General features: G+C 34.7%; 1 protein-coding gene across 21 annotated transcripts in view; it reads left to right on the top strand.

Moving 5' to 3' along the window:
• FRYL (FRY like transcription coactivator) overlaps positions 1-18,984 on the top strand; it is a 165,107-nt gene that overhangs the window by 115,169 nt on the left and 30,954 nt on the right. For 15 of the 21 annotated variants that reach the window (XM_086889548.1, XM_086889544.1, XM_086889537.1 and 12 more), the window contains 15 exons: positions 1,074-1,214; positions 2,434-2,602; positions 3,700-3,784; positions 5,522-5,634; positions 7,976-8,126; positions 8,463-8,566; positions 9,147-9,332; positions 10,901-11,105; positions 11,959-12,080; positions 12,524-12,714; positions 13,405-13,499; positions 14,512-15,119; positions 15,745-15,842; positions 16,863-17,033; positions 18,000-18,140. In XM_086889548.1, the coding sequence (XP_086745674.1) occupies positions 1,074-1,214; positions 2,434-2,602; positions 3,700-3,784; positions 5,522-5,634; positions 7,976-8,126; positions 8,463-8,566; positions 9,147-9,332; positions 10,901-11,105; positions 11,959-12,080; positions 12,524-12,714; positions 13,405-13,499; positions 14,512-15,119; positions 15,745-15,842; positions 16,863-17,033; positions 18,000-18,140 (2,580 nt within the window). The remainder of the gene's footprint in view (positions 1-1,073; positions 1,215-2,433; positions 2,603-3,699; positions 3,785-5,521; positions 5,635-7,975; positions 8,127-8,462; positions 8,567-9,146; positions 9,333-10,900; positions 11,106-11,958; positions 12,081-12,523; positions 12,715-13,404; positions 13,500-14,511; positions 15,120-15,744; positions 15,843-16,862; positions 17,034-17,999; positions 18,141-18,984) is intronic. The other 6 variants (XM_086889540.1, XM_086889539.1, XM_086889545.1 and 3 more) reach the window with 1 other exon arrangement.

Raw genomic sequence — 18,984 nt, 5'->3', positions numbered from 1 at the left:
ACTATGTCACCAAGCTTTCAAGAGTTACTCATCGTGTTTGTGGAGGTGCTTTGTGGAACCAAACTGTACCCTATGGTTTTAAGGTATTTGAAGAAATATGTAATATGTAACATAAATGTTACTGTAATTGTTATGTATAGTAACAGTATGTAACTGATGGTTTGCAGTATAGATGTCTAGCTGGATAGAGAATACCAAACTGCCTGTATACTTAGGATCTCAAAGTGGAGTTTTGGACCTTGTCTTGGTTGACTCTCCTTCCTATCTTAGCTACTTCCAAAAGAGAAGAAATATTGCTCACATGCGATGCTCCTGATGGTTGTTATTAACTCTTATATGAGAATCCTGATGAGAGCTCATGTTTTGAACTATTAAAAGTTCTTGTCAGTGTGTGTGGTCCATGGAGTTTTATTCAGTACTGTCAGCAACGACTGGGTCTCTGTTAAATTTCACAGAATTGCTTGATTTGAAAGGGAGCTCTGGAGATCATCAGGACCAACCCCCCTGCCAAGGCAGGGTCACCCTGAGCCTGTTACACAGGAACTTGTCTAGGTTCCAGAGAAGGAGGCTTCACAACCTCCCTCAACAGCCTATTCCTGTGCTCTACCATCCTCAATGGAAAGAAATTCTTCTTCATATTGAGGTGGAACTTCTTGTGTTTTAGTGTATGCCCACTGCTATTCGTCCTGTTACTGGTCACTACCAAAAAGAGTCTGACACCATCCTCTTGGCCTTGGAGATACTAATATGCATTAATAAGCTCCCCTTTAGTCTTCTCTAGACTAAAAAGGCCCAGCTTCCTCAGTCTAATTTATTATATATCAGTAAAATATATAGCATGTGCATATATCTTTAGATAAATTTTTATACATTTATATCTATAGAAGAAAATAGCTATTTCCAGAATATGTTTTTAAAAATACTTGTGAAGGCATCATTCTGGAACATTAAAAAGGCAACAGTTTCCTACAAGATTTATGTTCCTTTTTTCTAGAGCCTGTTTCACTTGATCCCTTCTGAGTACAGTGTTTTCTGATGGAGTTTTCAGGACACACATTTATTTTGTTTTCCAGTATGGTGATGAAGTGGCTTGGTCAGAGATAGAAAATGTCTGGACTACTTTGGCAGACAGCTGGCCAAAGAATCTGAAAATAATTTTGCACTTCTTGATCAGTATTTGTGGAGTGAACAGCGAACCCAGCCTTTTGCCTTATGTGAGTATGTACAGATCTCTCATTGGTGCTTATTGATATTTTAAAAATTAGTCATATGTCTAGCGGCAATGATCACCAAACAAAAATGTGAGATAGGATCTATAGTATCAAAATCTCCACCCAGTATTTTATGACCACTAATGCTATGAGCAAATCAAATTCAGTTCTTTTGTTTGCATTACTTTGGACATCTGTGTCAAAATGACAGAATCAATTTGTCAATAAATTAAATCAATTAATTTGTCATTCATGGAATGGACTTCAGAAGGGAAATTAATGAGAGACAATTAATTTAATCTTTAATTAAAGATTGCTGAGGCTTCCTCAAGACAACTTACTGATTTGCTGAGGGCGATTAGTCTGAAACAGTCCACTAGCTGTCTTACCAGTTATGACCTGTCAAAATTCAGGACTATATGAAGACCATAGACCTTATTTAGTGATTAAATATTAAAAAATTGTAAAAGAGTTACTAAAATTCTACATATGTCTTAGCATTTTATTTTCCTTTGTCCTAAAAAAGAAATCTTAAGATAGATTTAGATTAAGAAGATAATCTTTGATAAACTTGGATTAATTTTGAGTACACACTAAACAATATTTCCCATGCTATAATTTAGTATATTCCTAAAAAGCAGATGGATAATACCAGGAAAATAAAGTACCAGTTATACTCTGTAGAGCATCATTCTTTCATGACCAAGTATTATACCAAAATATCCCCACCAGCCATCCCAAGCACCATCAGAACCAATATTATTTTATGTGAAAATGTATGTGAGAGCACTGCAGGATAGCATGAAGAAAAATATGATAACTGCAGTAAAATAAATAGTATAGAACAGAACTGTGAAATATCAAAAAAAAATTACATCAGAATACATTCATTCCAGTATTGATCTCAGGTGCTGCTAGAAGCTTTGTAAGAAAATCTTCTGCTTAAATATTTTTCAGAAGACATACTCTCAAGTTTTTTTGTCAGAAGACTGGAACTCAGATTTACTTTCTTACTGTTGTGATATGTTTCCCATGCTTGCTGCTATTGACAGCTGGAGAAGCAACTTTGGTTGCTTTTAGAACTAGACTAAGTTTCGTGTATCCTCACAGTGCAGGTAGATACTAATTGTAACAAGTTGTGGTATTCTAATCTCTAAGTATAAATATTTATTTATTTATTTATTTATAAACATATATTTTTAATTGTTTTTTTTAATGGCAGGTAAAGAAAGTCATTGTTTATTTGGGTAGAGACAAAACAATGCAACTACTAGAAGAGCTGGTGAGTGAACTTCAGCTTACAGATCCTGTCAGTTCAGGAGTCACCCATATGGATAATCCACCTTACTATCGCATTACATCCAGTTACAAAATCCCTTCTGTCACTTCAGGTAAGCAGTCAGTTATTGTCTTAACTAACTTCAACTGTTATTATTGTCAATTATAAACATGCTGCTATCAATCATTTATTCTTCGGGGGTGCATTTGCAAATATTCAATAGGAGTGCAAGGTTCTGTTTCTAAAAATAATTTGAGCTCTGTTACAGACACAAACTGCATCCATTGGAACTGTTTTAAGAGGATTTAAGTTCATTTACTTGAGAAAATTTCTATAGTAATTGTTAACAATAGATCAATCATCAAAAAAAGCCCAAAGTGCTGAAAATACCAGAAGTGTCTACTTCATGCTTCAATCGAAGAACATACAGAGTAGTGTGGGTAAAAGTGGTCTTGCTTTAGTGGAGTATCCATCTGTCAAATTTAGCTGCAAAAGACTCAGATGGATGTGGGGAGGGTATCTAAGCAAGGCCTTAACTTTTGTGGTGCAAATTTGTCAATAGTATGAAGCAGCCTGGACCTATTATGTGGTGTAATTCACCTGGAACACAAGGTGAATGCATTTTCACTTGTTCTTGAAAGTGTTTAAAAAATGTGAAAAAAATTCTGAGGCTCTTGTACTTAATTTAATTTAGAATAGCAAAGGCTGGAAGGGTACAAAATCACTTCCAGTTGTGGCTGTCAGTTCAGTGTGATGCTTGCAAATTTCTCCTAAAAGAAAATTTTTAAAAGCTTCACCACAGGCTATTAGGTTTTAATCCTTTATCTGTTTGTGGTTTGAATTAACTGGATAACAAAGTCCAGCTACATTTTACGGACTACTGTGGTAGTAGTATAATACAGGAAAAAAGGCAATAGGTCTCTAGGTATAGCTTAAATAACTTTCTGCTTAATTTACATTGAAGAGTTAGAGATTCCTTGAATAGATTATTTTTACTTTTTCCTTTTATTAAAATTATGGTAGCAGCTCACAATCCTTTATTGCATGAGAAAGTAGTTTGTATGGCTCAGTTTGTATTTGTGCCAACTGCTGTAGAATAAACCTGATTAGGGCTCTGGGCAAGGAGCAGTAAATAAGGGTAATGGTGTAGTGCTTAAGGCTACTTTTCCTTTTTATTGACCAACTTTCTCCCTTGTCCATAATTCACAGGTACCACTTCTAGTAGCAATACAATGGTGGCTCCCACAGATGGCAACCCTGACAGTAAACACATGAAAGACAGTATTGAAGAGAAGTAAGTATCTCCTCAAAGAGCAGTTATTAGTTGAATTACAGGAATTCCTGCTAGGTACTATAAATACTCCCATCTCAGAAGCTCCAGGTATGTCTACATTGCAGGGATTACACTCCATGTAATGTCATGCATGTCAACAGAACTGGAATACTGTTTGGGATTAACAGCAGCAGCCTCAATTGTAGCTTGAACTCGATTGCAGGTCAGGCATTGTATTGTTACAGCTATGTTGTTGGTGGTGCCTAAAGTAGCTATTATTACACTGGACTGTGTATATGTTCACATAGGAGCAATTGTACTGTAAGGTGGGGTTGGTAAGATGCTGGAGCACGTTGCCCGGAGAAGTGGATGCCCCATCTCTGGAAGTGTTCAAGGCCAGGCTGGATAGGGCACTGAGCAACCAGGTCTAGTGGAAGGTGTTCCTGCCCATGGCAGAGGGTTGGAACCAGATTATCTTTAAGGTCTCTTCCAACCCAAGTCATTCTGTGACTTTATGACTCACAAATTAGTTTATTACCTCTTTGGGAATTAACAGTGCCTATGTATTGCAACCTAGTTTATTTTCCCTAATTGAGGTGTTCGGATGTCTGGTATCTGTGTCAAGATACCTTACACATTTCTCCCCTCTAATTTTTGAGCTATTTAAACATAATCTTTTGGAGAAATTTGGCAGACTCTGTTACGGAGGCTGGTGGAAAGCCAGCAGTTGATATAGACTTAGGCTGTGTACTTGGAGCTGTCATTTTGTGTTAATATGGATAGCTAACCTTCAAGTGAAATGGGAGTGGAGACTCTGTAATTAGCATGAGGAAAAAGTGTACACTTATGCCATTACTGTAGAGTAGCAACCATGATGTAAGTTTGCAAATGAATTTCTGATAACTTTTTGGAGAGCTTTAATAATTACAGTTTGGATATAATTTCCTAGTTGGACACTTTCTTTTTTTCCTTAGGATAATTATGCCAATATAGTTAGAATAGTAAATACATTGGGAGAGGCAACGCCATTACTTAAATTAAATTGGGGTGAGCTGTGTGATAGTAAATCACAGAAACCTGGAATGCGAGGTGTCATTCACAATTCAGCCTGGCAAGGCACAGACAAGTACTTGGCTACCCTGGGGGCTCAAGCTGAAGAAGCTTGTAAAGTAATGAAGGCAGTTTTGAAAGCCTCTATGAGTTTTTGCATATACTGTAGAGTTGTCTTAAACCTCCCCAGGTATATGATTCTTGATGACATGTACCCTGTACATCTTGGACTTGCGAGGAGGAGAGAATTTAGAAACTTAGGTAGAAATAGTTTGGAAATGGTGCTTTTAGCACTCTTAATTTCTCTGATTTTTTTATAGTTCATCAGATTAGCAAGGTAGGATCTTGGACATTTGTGTGTGTATACATGCATATGTCTCTGCCAGATCACATACAGATTTCCTTATTTTGTTCAAGAGTGAGGAAAACTTATGTAAAATGGTAACAAATATTTTAATGTGTTTAAATGTTAGTGAAAATGATGGAACAGAAATACAATTGGTAGTGGATAATCTCTGTGAATCCCCTTATCTGGTGTTGCTAGAGAAGGTATGTCTTACACAGCTGAGGTGCTTTGGCATGATATTGATTATCCTTTTAAGATGAATTATTTTTTGTATAAGAGTTTTGCTGAAATACAGTTGTATTAAGAGACCATGATTAACATTTGTCATAGAATGTCAGTTACTAATTCTGCTTTCTTTGCAGCTATGCACACCTAGACATCTACAGCGGGTTGAACAGCAACTTAAACCGCCAGCACCACAGACTGGAATCTCGCTACAGCAGCAGCTCTGGAGGATCATATGAAGAGGAAAAAAGTAATATTCTTTATTTTAAAATGTTTCTATGAATAGCACACAGAATTTTAACAAGTTAATACTTCTTCTGAAGGTTGTGGAACATAAAGAAATGAGCATTAGCAGTGTTTTTATCATAAACATATTAAAAATCAGAGGTTTTTTTTTATCTTCCTCCATCTTATTACTGCTATTTGAAGCCTAGCATATATTTGACTGCAATAAAATAATCAAGGAAGATAATACGCTTTGTTCTTTTTGTGTTCTCTGGAATGAGTTGTGAACATTTTCCTAAATTAAATGGTTTTACTCTATTTCTTTGACAGTTAGGCACAAGAAACAGAGAAGAGCAGGATGAAGATGAGATTTAAAAAAAGGCAATGGAAAAGTAATTTTTTTGAAAAAAGGAAATGACAAGTAATTGTTCTTTTAAACGATAGCATTCCTTGGCTTATTTAAAAAAGGGTACTAAACTTTTTGAAGCCATAGCAAAGGAAAATATAGCAAGGAAAAAGGTTCTCTTTATGTACATCTAATTTCCAAGATGGTTTTGAAAAGGTGTTCCAGGTTGTTTTTTGTGATCTGTGTTTTGTTTTTTCTGAGATGCAGAGGTATGGAAGGAGATAAAAATTTCTCCTGAAACTCCATTACAATTTTGGAAATATTTCCTTAACAGAGGCCCATTAACTGTGGCTACTTTTCTACCAGTGCCTAGGATACAAATCACCATGGCAATGCTAGGGAAAGGCAAACAGGTCATGTAATCAGGCAAAAAGGAGGACAGTGGTCAGTCAGGTAGTAAATGATGTGTTACATTAGTGGGTTTTTTGTGCTTGGTCAGAGCAGTTTTTTGACTGAAACTCTTGTTTCAGCTAACAGGTTGTTAGTAATTTAAATCATTTTGTACTTCACCTTGCATGGGATAATCAGATATATTTGAGTCATGCTTGTGGTCCCACAGACTTAGATTTCACTCAATTTTTAATTGAGCATTGATTTTACTACCGGTTAAGTTGTTTGGGTATGTTACAGCACACAGTACAACACTGCCTTTTTCTTAATTTTCTTGTGTGACTGAACAACAGGACGTAAACTTCTGCATTTTGAGCTTTAGATGTCAGTATGGAACTTATCCTATCCATTTTTGGATTGAAGCAACATTATTGAAGCAACAAGAGTCCATTAGGATCTTCTGATCCTCAATGACTGATTCTTTGCACACTGTGATGGTTAAGTGAATATGTGGTTCTTACTGCCTCTGTCAAGGAGGTGAGACCTAATGTCCTCTACAAAGATTGTTGCAAGGGCTGGACATACTAATGCAGAATCTGCTAAACTTTGGGTCAGTAACAGCTTAGTGGCTGGCTTCTGGTCAGCCATAGTGCTTACTACGCCATAGATAGGCATTATCCAGGATGACAGCTGCAGTGAATTTTGGATTTGTTTGCTGCTTGTGATAGCAACACTGAGTATCCTGAGCTGGATGATATTTTATATGTTCCATCAGTAAGAAGTTTGTCGCTTCTATTGGAGAGTGTGATAATGAGCTGATACATGTGTGAACATCTGAAACTTATGCAGCTATACTTCCAAACAAAGCTGGTAGAATCAATGGAACATTGAACTGTTGAGGCAGTTTCCTTGTTTCAAATCTTGTCTGATAGTTCTGAAGCCCAAAACAACTTTTAAACTAGAAAAGTATTTTGGGTGTGTTAACACAGTATACTCTCATACCAAACTCCTGATGTTTTTCTTGCACTTTAGAAGCTTGCTTAATAAAAAACTAAATGTCTTTCTGTGCTTTCTTGACAAATTTACTGATTTTCTGAGCAGTAAGTTTTATCAAGTTGGATTGGGATATGCTGTTGTAAAAGTGGTAATTTCCAAGTTACCCATGAATCAGGCCGGCATTATCTCCCACATAGCACTGGTGGGGTTTTGCTGTGAGACCTATAAAGATGTGTTCTTGAGGAATACTTCCTTAGCCTTTAATGAAATGCTCTTCAAGATAAGTTCAGTTAAATCTTAGGACCCAGCCTTAATTAACTCCCTATCTGGTGCAAGGTTTGAAATTCAAGGAAATTACATCAGATCACTTCGTCTTTTATCATAGTTTTTATGAACTTATTCAATAACATCTTACTCTGTTATGTGTGTAACTTCTGTAGAATCATACTTGAAGAAGTAACCACTTTATTTCTTTTAAAAAACTGTGCCCAACTACTGCTGTTTACAGCTGGCTCCCCTTCCCCTCTCCTAGATCTCAGCTTTTCAAGAATTTAAAAATATTTCTTCAGAAAAATGTAACATACAGAAATATGCATTGTAATTATATTTATGGTTTAATTTTCTGTTTTGTTAGGTGATTCAATGCCTCTGTATTCCAACTGGCGGTTGAAGGTGATGGAGCACAATCAAGGAGAGCCTCTCCCTTTTCCACCTTCTGGAGGTTGCTGGTCACCACTGGTGGATTACCTGCCTGAAACTTCTCCTCCGGGCATGTCACTTCACAGGTAGCTGTTTTGGCAATTCCAGTGGCACTTCATTATGTTTTCATTTGTGTTTCACAAATACAGTAATTTGAAGATAGCAGATTAAAGGACAGTTGATAATACATTTGTTTTCTGTGGGTTTACTCACAGGTCTAGCAATTTGAGATTACTCAGCCTTTTAATGTGAGGGATTAAAGTGTTTCTGTTTTTATTATGAGCATTCATCTTTTCCCTTCTAACACAGCTTTGTGAATGGTTATAGACTGAAGACTACAAGTTAGAAGCATATGAAGCTCTTTGCAGCTCTTCATTAAGTTCCTGTTACATTCTTCTAACATACTATTTTCTTTGTTTTAGATGCAATATAGCAGTGATTCTTTTGACTGATTTGATAGTTGACCACAGTGTAAAGGTGGAATGGGGAGGATACTTGCATCTTTTGCTTCATGCAATTTTTATAGGTAACTAACTTCTTACAGAAATACATACAGTAACCTGAGGGATTCTCAGCTGTTGTTTTTGATATTTAAATTAACTATTGCCATTGTATTGAAATCCCCATAATTGGATAATATTTAATATTATAATTTTTAAAAATTCACTTAAATAGCTTTCAGCTTAATTAGTGTAATTAAGTTTTTTTTTGGAATTGTTTTAAGGCACTTTCTTTTGGAGTCACTTTAACCTCTTGTAGCAGACACACTAAAATTCAGGTTTTTTTCCTTTTCTGTTTCTAAGGGTTATAATTTTCATACAGAGCACAGATTTAAGTTCTTACTTAAAATTCTTCTTAAGATTACTTTGTACTTCAGCCTTGCATGCGATTATCAGATATGTGTTAGTCTGATCAACAGACAGTTTGTTAAACTGTATGCTGTTATTTCTATATTGAAGCACTGAAAAAATATTGCTTAGAGAATTTTATTTCTGTTGTTTGAAAAAGTATTACAGATCAGTTGGAATACAACTATTTTTTTAAATAATGTAATTCAGCATGCCCTTTGAATGTCAAAAAGCCTTGCTGTTTTCCTTTTGTGTTAGGTTTTGACCATGGTCACCCTGAAGTCTATGAGCATTGTAAACGACTACTTTTGCATCTACTGATAGTGATGGGCTCTGGCAGTAATGTCCAGTCTGTTGCTTCTGTCCTGCTCAGAAACAGAGAGTTCAATGAGTCCAGGGTGCTCACTGTCAAGCAAATGACCCATTTAGATTACACTTTCACAGGTATGCTTTTGATTTATTGCATGTTGCTTGTTGAAATGACATGGGAAGTTATTTCTTCTTACAGGCATTATTAAGATTTCTGTTGTTTGTAATATTTTCCTGAGGCCTTGGCATTAAAATGTATTTCTTTGGATATTAATGAAGTCAAAATGAATAGAGTTCTTACTAGCACTTTGTGCTCAGTCATCAAAGTAGGGAGCACAGTTGATATGATGAATAGTAGAGGAATTCAAAGAGGGAGTTCTGTGTTTTGGAACTTAAATACAGCAGTTTTTATGATGCCTTTGAAAATAAAAACCAAGAAGATACATCTCTTTCTTGTTTATAGCAAGTTAAAATTTCCAGGTTTTTTTCAGCTGTGATTGCATTCTTTATTGGCTATCAGAATATTTTTGAGATACTAGTTTTTAATATTCACCTTAATTTTGCAATATTGTAGTTATACAGTACACTCTATATTTCTAGGCATCCCTTTATGAAGGGAATATTCTGATGGTGAGACTATATTGTAGTTTCTATTGAAATAGTTTGGTTTTTTACCATTTAGTATTTCATGTTATTTCAGTAGGTGGCAGCATATTGCCATACAATATCTTTTGGTCACACCAGCAGTGGTTTTATTGCTTAGCAAAAGTAGACATCTGATTTGTGAATTACCTTCCTAATCTTTAACGGCTTGGATAAAACTGTCTAAACATGACACAATAAAACAAAGATGTCTGATAGAAACTAGAATAAGGTCAGCATCAAACATTTCCAACTGGGTGTTAGGATAAGGTGTTTACAGATATCTATGCCCAGCACAAGGTTGTACAAGCTAATTTTAAATTTTATTTGAGCTGGCTAAGCTCAAATACCCGAGTCCAAACTCTGTGGTTCTATAGTGAAAACTTGTGATGTGTTAGTGAATCTTAAGCTTATTTAAATACAAATGTTGTGGTCAAGGGCCCTGCCAGTTTTTCTTGGTAGTTTACTTTCTCTCAGCCCTTCATAGATGGATAGAAGGGCAATGCGAGGAGTCATTTCAGTTGTATTTTATTGCCACGTAGTTCTTTTATATAGAAGAGAAAAATCTCCTTGCTACAAGATCAAACTAACTTCAGAGAAACTTTGTACAGCCACAGGGGCTCTGCTTAATCCATTCACTAGATAATACTTAATGTTCACTGATTTGAGTACTGTCAGTTACACTGGGACTGAGTTTTAAGAAAAAAAATTATCTGCCTATCAGTAGGAAATAGTCTGTATAATTTTTTTAATTAAGTTGAGATGCCTCAGAAGCTGATGAGTTCTCATACTATTAGTACAAAGCCAAGAATTGTACAGGTGTTTTAAAAAGGGATCTTGCTGTTCCTAATTAAAGTTCATATAAATCATATGAAGAATTTGCATATATGAGACTTATTGATTTCACTGAAATTATTGTATCCATTAATTTATTCTCTTTTTAAGTGCTGTCACTACATTTACTAAGTTACTGATCTTTTTAGAGGGCTGTTTTTTTCTTTTAATATACTTAATATTAACTGTCAACTTAAAAGTGCATGTTCATGTTGTTTCAATTTCAGCAGGTGTTCATGATTTTATACCTGACTACCAGCCCTCCCCAATGACAGACTCAGGGCTTAGTTCAAGTTCTACCTCTTCTAGCATCAGTTTAGGAAATACAAGTTCTGCCATTTCTCAACTGCACACCACAATCCTCAATGAGGTTGACATTTCAGTAGAGCAGGATGAAAAAGTGAAAACTCTTATAGAATTTATTACCTCAAGGTAAGATTTCAGTTTTTATATTTATCAAGACATATTTTGTGGAAAAATGGCAAACCTCTTACTATTTATCATCATGTAGTCTAATTCTCTGTTTTATCACCAGTAAGTGTTTTTACATGATACACATATAAAAAGCTCTAATTTTCCAACACTTTCAGAGAATTTTGACCACACTTTCAAATCCTGACTGTTTAAAAGTATTTTGCTATGTTTTATTCTGTATTAGGGCAGGAATACATTGAGATGATTAGGGAGCTGCAAGATTTGTGTGTAGTTGAGGGCTTACCTAGTAGTAGAGAGCTGACTATTCAGAAATGAGGGATTTGTTGCAAAGGACATTGATAAAATCATCCACATTTTTGCAGTTTGTATGATAGTTTATATTAAGCTTTCAAGGTGGTGTAAATCTGAAATTCTACCTGTTTCTCCATGCTTTTTGATACTTTTGCTTTACCTCATCCTAAATTTATAATAGTGTTGTTTATCAGTGGAAAGGAATTGGGAAGAAAGGAGTTAGGAAGTACATAATGGTGGTAATTGTACTGGTTCTTTTTTAGAGAACTATTATACCAAAACTGCACCAGAGAACATCTCTTCCATCTTCTTACCTAGTTATTTCAGTTGGAGCTGATACATTGCTTTTCACTTTGTCTTAACTTCTTGCATATTTTATAATATTGGTCAGTTGTCAAAATTCTTTCCAGTTTGTGACTGCACTTTCTAGATGGTTTCTTTTATGTGGTACATAGTAGATTCTTTTGCAATTAACCTTATTGTTTGAGTTTAATTTAAATAATATTAAGGAGAAAGGCTATGTTTTACATTCTGTTTACTCTAGTTTTATATTTTTTAGGAAAAGAGGCCCACTTTGGAATCATGAAGATGTTTCAGCCAAGAACCCTAATATAAAGAGTGCTGAACAGTTAACTGTGTTTTTAAAGCATGTGGTATCTATATTTAAACAGTCTATTTCAGGTATGTTAGAAAACAGACAATACATGATCAAATGTGCAAGACTGCAAACTAAATAAATGCTTTTTAATACTTGTAAACACATAGGTTACTTATAAAATCACTCTAGATAATTACTGCTTCTAAATAAGAGTTTTCTTGTATGTTGCACAACTCAGTTCATGGTTGTTATGACAGATTTAAATATAATCTTACGATTTCTTGTGAACACTTAATATTCAAATCATAAATGTTTTGTTGTCTGCAAGACTCTCTAGCATTAAAAATTTGGAATACGTGTTTGTATTCCTGTAAAGATTTTTGAGGCTAATACCTCTTGAGAGAAATATAGAGGATGTGAGAATATTTTAAATTTAGGAATGACTATGGCAATTTACTCTTCAGTAAATTCAAGTGGATTTTTTTTTATAAAGCCGTGTTGCTAGAATATTTATTTGCCTTAATAGGAGGATATCAATTGGAACATCGTCTCAGTGAAGTTGCTTTGCAAACTGCGCTTTCGTGTTCCTCTCGCCATTATGCTGGGAGGTCCTTTCAGATTTTCAGGGCTCTGAAGCAGCCTCTCACTCCATCTACACTTTCTGATGTTCTCTCCAGACTAGTAGAAACTGTTGGAGATGCAGGAGAAGAAGCTCAGGTATTTGAAATTTTGCTCCCATTTAATTAGAAAGCTAAGTCTGCCTAAATGATGTGCATGCGTTAGTTCAATGACGGCAAAATTTGAAAGCTTTGTTTTATTCAGTTGCATTTTATTTTTAAGTATTTCAAATATCAACACAGTTTTAATCATGATACTTCCTGAATTTCACCTAATCAACTGAGGAAAAGTTGTGCACATTCTTTTCTAGGAGCGGTGGGCTCCTTCAGAGAGTTTGATACATTTGTTTCCCATAGACACCACTCCTTTCATTGTTAGAGAATACTGAGATCAGCCATATAAGAAATGATTTGTTTTCTTTTGTTAAGAACTTTACCTGATAAGGTGTTAACAAACATTCAACTTAGCGTCATTGTACATCTTAAAGAGTGTAACTAATTTTTTCATATTGTAAAATGAGTATGAATTACTTCACCCTTCAGTCCATCCTTAAAAACAATACAGACCAGAATTAATTCAGTAAATGTTTATAAATAAATTGAAGTTTTTCCTTGTCTTAAAGCTTTACTGCTAACTTGAGCTGTCTCATGACAATTGTGTTCTAACTGAAGCATGAAATAATTTAGTTACTGATACTGATTTTATATTTTTATATTGCTACTCAGTAGATTTTCTGTGATCTTCCTTGTGCATATTGCATATTTTATAATGGCCTGTGGCTTTCCCCAGGGTTTCGTCATAGAGCTGCTTTTGACTTTAGAATCTGCTATTGATACATTGGCTGAAACCATGAAGCATTATGATCTGCTTTCTGCCCTTTCTCAGTAAGTTCTTTTATTATTCAATCTTCATTATGCATTTTTGTACATTTGAATTATTAAAAATCTGTATTATAAATGTAATGAAGTAATTTCTTGTCATCTTTGCAGAATAATTGTATCCATATAAGCAAAATTGCTTGCTCTGGTATGTTTTTATCATTCTGCCTCAAGCAAAACTTGTAAGAATCTAGATTTCCTGAGAAGGATATCTTACTGCCTTTCTGATTTACCCTCTTGGGTTCAATTTAATTTTGTAAAATGGTGTTCAAGGAGTTCCTTATAGCTGAGTTCTGAAATATTGCCAGTTATTCTTTAACTTCTTGAATTTAAAGGCTCTGCTAATGTTGGTCTGTCTTAGGCCTCAGGTTTTTGTCAGTATGCAAGAAGTGTTACTGAACAGTCTGAGTCATTTACGTGTCTCATTACAGTTTGAATGTTTACCTTGATGACTTTTTATCAAACTGAAAAAAGATCCCCAAATGTACAGACATCTATATTTGTTTGACTTCCTCACAAAGTTTTTGAAAATGCTGAGATTTCTAGGAATACATTCAATTTCTCAGTATCAGAATAGGAAGGTGTTGGATTTCCTAGGTCAGATACCTCAGACAAATACATGGTAATAATAATTGTATCAATTCATTAATTTCTCTACTTTTATTACATCTTTAAAGAATTTGGGATGCTATCACACATAATCTTTTACAGGCTATGGGTTAATTTTTCTGATTTTGCTGTAATTCTTATGGTATTCTGGGATTTCTCTAACAAATAGATTTGGTATAAAAGATTACAGGATTCTGCAATCTTGTCCTTACGCCCTAAGGATATTTTAATAATAGATACATAAATCCTGCATTTACATGTATTATAATACTCTTAGGGTGATGAGCCAGACTATTCACTGCATGTGTATGTGATTAGTGTGACATCTTTTTTCTTTATTCCCTTTTTCTAAACTATGTTATTAAAGGATTTTGCATGTAACAATATGTAATACTGCTTTTTATTTTAGAACCTCATACCATGAATCTGTAATGGGAAACAAGTATGCAGCTAATAGAAAAAGCACTGGACAGATAAATCTAAGCACAAGTCCCATTAATAGTGGCAGTTGTTTGGGATACTACAGCAACACAAGGAGTAATTCCTTGAGACTGAATTTAATCAGTGAGCGGAGAGGCGACCGGCGACGGAGCAACACACTGGATATAATGGATGGAAGGATAAATCATGGTGGAAGTTTGGCAAGGACTAGAAGCCTTTCCTCCCTGAGAGAGGGAGGGATGTATGATGTGCAGCCCACTACTGACCCTGTCAACTTGATGGCCACCATATTTTGGATTGCAGCTTCATTGCTGGAGTCAGATTATGAGTATGAGTACCTTCTGGCTCTCAAACTACTCAACAAGCTTCTTATTCACATGCCTCTGGATAAATCAGAGAGTCGGGAAAAGATAGAAAAGGTGCAGAATAAATTGAAATGGAATAACTTTCCAGGCCTTCAGCAGCTTTTTCTGAAAGGCTTTACTTCAGCCTCTACACAAGAAATGACAGTTCATCTCCTCAGTAAACTCATCACAATTTCCCGGCATGCTTTGGTGGATCCTTCTCAGTTAGCAGGTATCTTTAGTAAATACGTGATAAAAATATTTTTTTTCATCTAATTAAGTGGAGTCAAAATCAGTAGCAATTGTGCATATGCCTTAAAGAAACACTTCCATTAAATGCTTTCTGCAGTTTTCCATATTACACTGCTACATAATGGGAATACGTTCCAGGCTATGATTATCTCAAAAGCAAGATTGCATGTAAACTTTATGCACTGACTACTGTTTGCAAGGAAGTTTTAAGAGCTGTGTATTTTTTTTCTTGATCTTGTGCTAACCAGCTCGATTAGCATTGTTTACACATTTTTAGAAGCAATGTGATATAGTGCCTAAAACTATCCAGTTTCATGGATAAGTTTTGCTTAATTTTTCCAGTGATGATTTTACTTTCATCATGCATTTTTATACCTAATACAGACATATTTACATACATTGTTCATGCATACATACTTATGTATGTATAGGTAAATGTACGTGTATATATAATTAGGTAAATGTATGTATATATATAAGTTATACATCTGTGTGAAAGTATGTGACATGCTGTAATAGTTTTAAATACAGGCTAATTCCACATTAAATTAAGTCATATGAAAATCTTCAAGGGCTCATATAACACTGTTTATGTATGTGTTTAGGATTTCCCCTAAACATCTTGTGCCTGCTTCCTCATCTGATACAACATTTTGATAACCCAACTCAGTTTTGTAAAGAAACAGCTGACAGGATAGCAAAGGTATGTAATTTGTTGATTGGAGAAGTATGCGGGAGGATATGTATACCAGCCTTGTTTCTGTATTTTTTTGGGGGTCCCTAATGTAATACTCATGTGATTCTAATAGTAATATACACATAACTGTAAGATGTCATATTTTAAATATATGATTCAATCTAATTTATATAGCTAGACTTTGTAGGGATAAAACCCTGACTCTGTCTGTCAATGAAAAAACACATTTAGTTTATTCTGTAAAATTTAGATGTCAAGAATAAATTTTCTTACTAATGATATCAATTACTTTTTCTTACTTGTCTGATTTTTCCATTTGTAATTTTGAATGTCAACCCAATCACATTTTAAGCATACTTCCTAATTTTCTTAGGAGAAGGAAGTGATTCTTACTGGTAGACAGGGAAGAAAAGGTTGCATGTTTTTTCTATTACCTGTACACAGTGAAATACGCTGTGAATACTTGAAATATTTCTGAACTGTAGTGGCTGTTAAAGCAGTATGTGGTGCACACCAACTGTTGTCAGCCAGGATGGGTTTGCACTGGCCTGACAAAGTCTTTCTTTTAAGGAAGAATGTGGAAAGGGAATAGGAAAGAACTGTCTGTCACAGGAGATGGAGTCATACACCTCTGTCTGCCCAGGCTGTGACACGTGAACCACTAAGCTGTGCACAGTCTGACTCAAACAGTATGTGCCTGATGCAAGTGCAGAAAGTACTGCTGCCCTTAAATTCTTGCATTACTCGAGCGAGGGATATTGGTTGATCATACCAAATGTATGATGAGTAGATAAACTTGGAACATGGATGCCACAGTACCAAAATTAACAGAAACTGTAGGTCATGCTTGTGTGATTGGTTTGATTTCACTTACTAGAAAATACCTGAAGTGAAATCTTGGACTGAAATCTGAGAGAAGTGCATAATGACTCATGAATGCTTGGATTAAAAATATATACAAAATACTTTCAATATAATTAAATATTATATTAAATTAATATAATTAAATATGGTTTTGATTTTCAGGTTTGTGCAGAGGAGAAGTCACCAACTCTTGCCAATCTGGCTCATATGATGAGTTTATACAGTACACACAGTTATTCCAGAGACTGTTCTAACTGGATTAATGTAGTGTGTAGATACTTGCATGACTCTTTCTCAGATGCCACATTTAACCTCATAACTTATCTTGCAGAGGTAAATTTTTACTAGAAGTATCTCATGTTGATAATTCATTGCCATTTCCTAATTTCTCATGATTCTGAATATCAAGGGGAATAAAGTATATTTTCTCTAACAGGAAAATATTACTAAAATGTTCTAGAATGTAGAAAAGGGATGACTTGTCATTTTGGAGTGCAGTAATTTATATATTTGCAATATAGCTTGAAATGATAATCCCTTTAATGAAAGATCTCCTTTTGTGAGAGTGGTATTTGGCAGTAGATGTTTATATCTCTACTACATTAATATATACTGTTTTGGCTTTAGCAAAATAAGCTTAATGCAAATTTTCAGAGACCTTCTTTAGTCAGGTACAAGTTTTTATCACAACTTTAAAAATTAATTGCAATTAGTTGTAAGTATATTAAGTTGTAAGTATAGCATAATGTAGAAAAAGATAATTTAAATTATAGAAATCAGTATATTACTCTGCTGGCCATTCACAGAGGAAAGCTGTTATGTACTTTGTATGAAAAGCTTGTAGAGCTTGTCCTCAAAGTGTATCACTTCAGTCTGATGGAGACATTTTAAAAAATTTGTTCATTCTTACAAATGACTTTATATGTACCTATTTTGTTTGTAAAACTGCACTTACCAATCTTCTTTAAATCTTGTTTTTCATACAGTTTTAAGACTTTGAATTAGTATGAACTCTTTGATTTAGTGAAAAGTGTTTTACTATTAGGTGCTTTCCATCTGTGTTAAAAATATGTCAAAATTCAGGGGAAAAAACAAAATAGGACAAAACCCATTGGGCTGTTGCATTGTTATTTTTTAGTAGTAAAGCAAGAGTTTGAAAAATGGGAAGTGGTACATTTATGTTTCTTGAACAGAAAAATAAATGTGTGTAGAAGTTAGCTGCATTTTAATGTATGCTTTCACTTTTTGCTGCGATTAAAGGCCCTAATTAAATTTTGTATTTTAAAAACCTTTTTTTAGCTGTTAGAGAAAGGCTTATCCAGTATGCAACAGTCATTGCTGCAGATCATTTACAGTCTTCTGAGTCATATTGACCTATCCACAGCTCCAGTGAAGCAGTTTAATTTGGAAATCATAAAAGTTATTGGTAAATATGTTCAGGTAGGTACTCTGAAGAGCTGTAAAAGCCTGTCTGCTCATTATCAAAATATTATCAAAATTACAGTTGAATTTTGGGGGGAATTTATTTCAGATATAAAAATAGTTGTTTGTAGTCAGATTCCATAGGGGTTTTTTTTCCTATGTACTTAATTCACTAGATGTTTGTGTATTTGTCCAATGTGATTTGCATCTGGTGGAACGAGTTATCTGGGTGAATGTGCATCTATTTACAGATGTAGGCAACTCATCATCTGCAGTTAAAGATGATCCTTCAACTATTAAAATTCAAGGAAATGTTTACTGATAAGCTGCACAAATGTTTTATTTATGTGTATATGTTTTAAAAAGAAAATTTTACGGTTAAATGAATATATAAACCACTCTCAGTGACATATCCATGAGGAGCTTTAAGGTGCGCCTTAACAAAATTGCGTACATTTTTTATTAAAGAAAGTCCCCAAAAATGAACCACAGTGTTTTGCCCAAGGTAATTTATGCCTTTGTACTTGAAACACAAATTTACTGAAAATCTATTTCACAGAAGAAAGTCTAGCATCTTACTGAATGATTTTTTGAAAATGCCTGGAGCTTAAAACCATTTCAGTGCACAACATTCTCTTCTTTTCTCTCTGAATTCCATTATTGCCAAATGTATTTCAGTCAAATGGTTTAATCATAATTAAACCAGGAAAAGTCATGTTCCCTGGATGTTTTGTTATTGATGGATATGTAGTTTAGATATTGTGCTCATGTCAGAGTGCATTAGGCAAAATGGAATGATTAGCATTAGCTATAGTTCTTATGGCCTGGCAGCTTCTTGCTTCACCTCTAACCTTTCCTCTGA

The sequence above is a fragment of the Cyanistes caeruleus genome, chromosome 5 (genome assembly GCF_971803275.1).
Source record: "Cyanistes caeruleus chromosome 5, bCyaCae1.hap1.1, whole genome shotgun sequence".
NCBI lineage: Eukaryota > Metazoa > Chordata > Aves > Passeriformes > Paridae > Cyanistes > Cyanistes caeruleus.
Note: the sequence above shows the minus strand (reverse complement) of the source record. Positions and strands in the feature narration are given on the sequence as shown.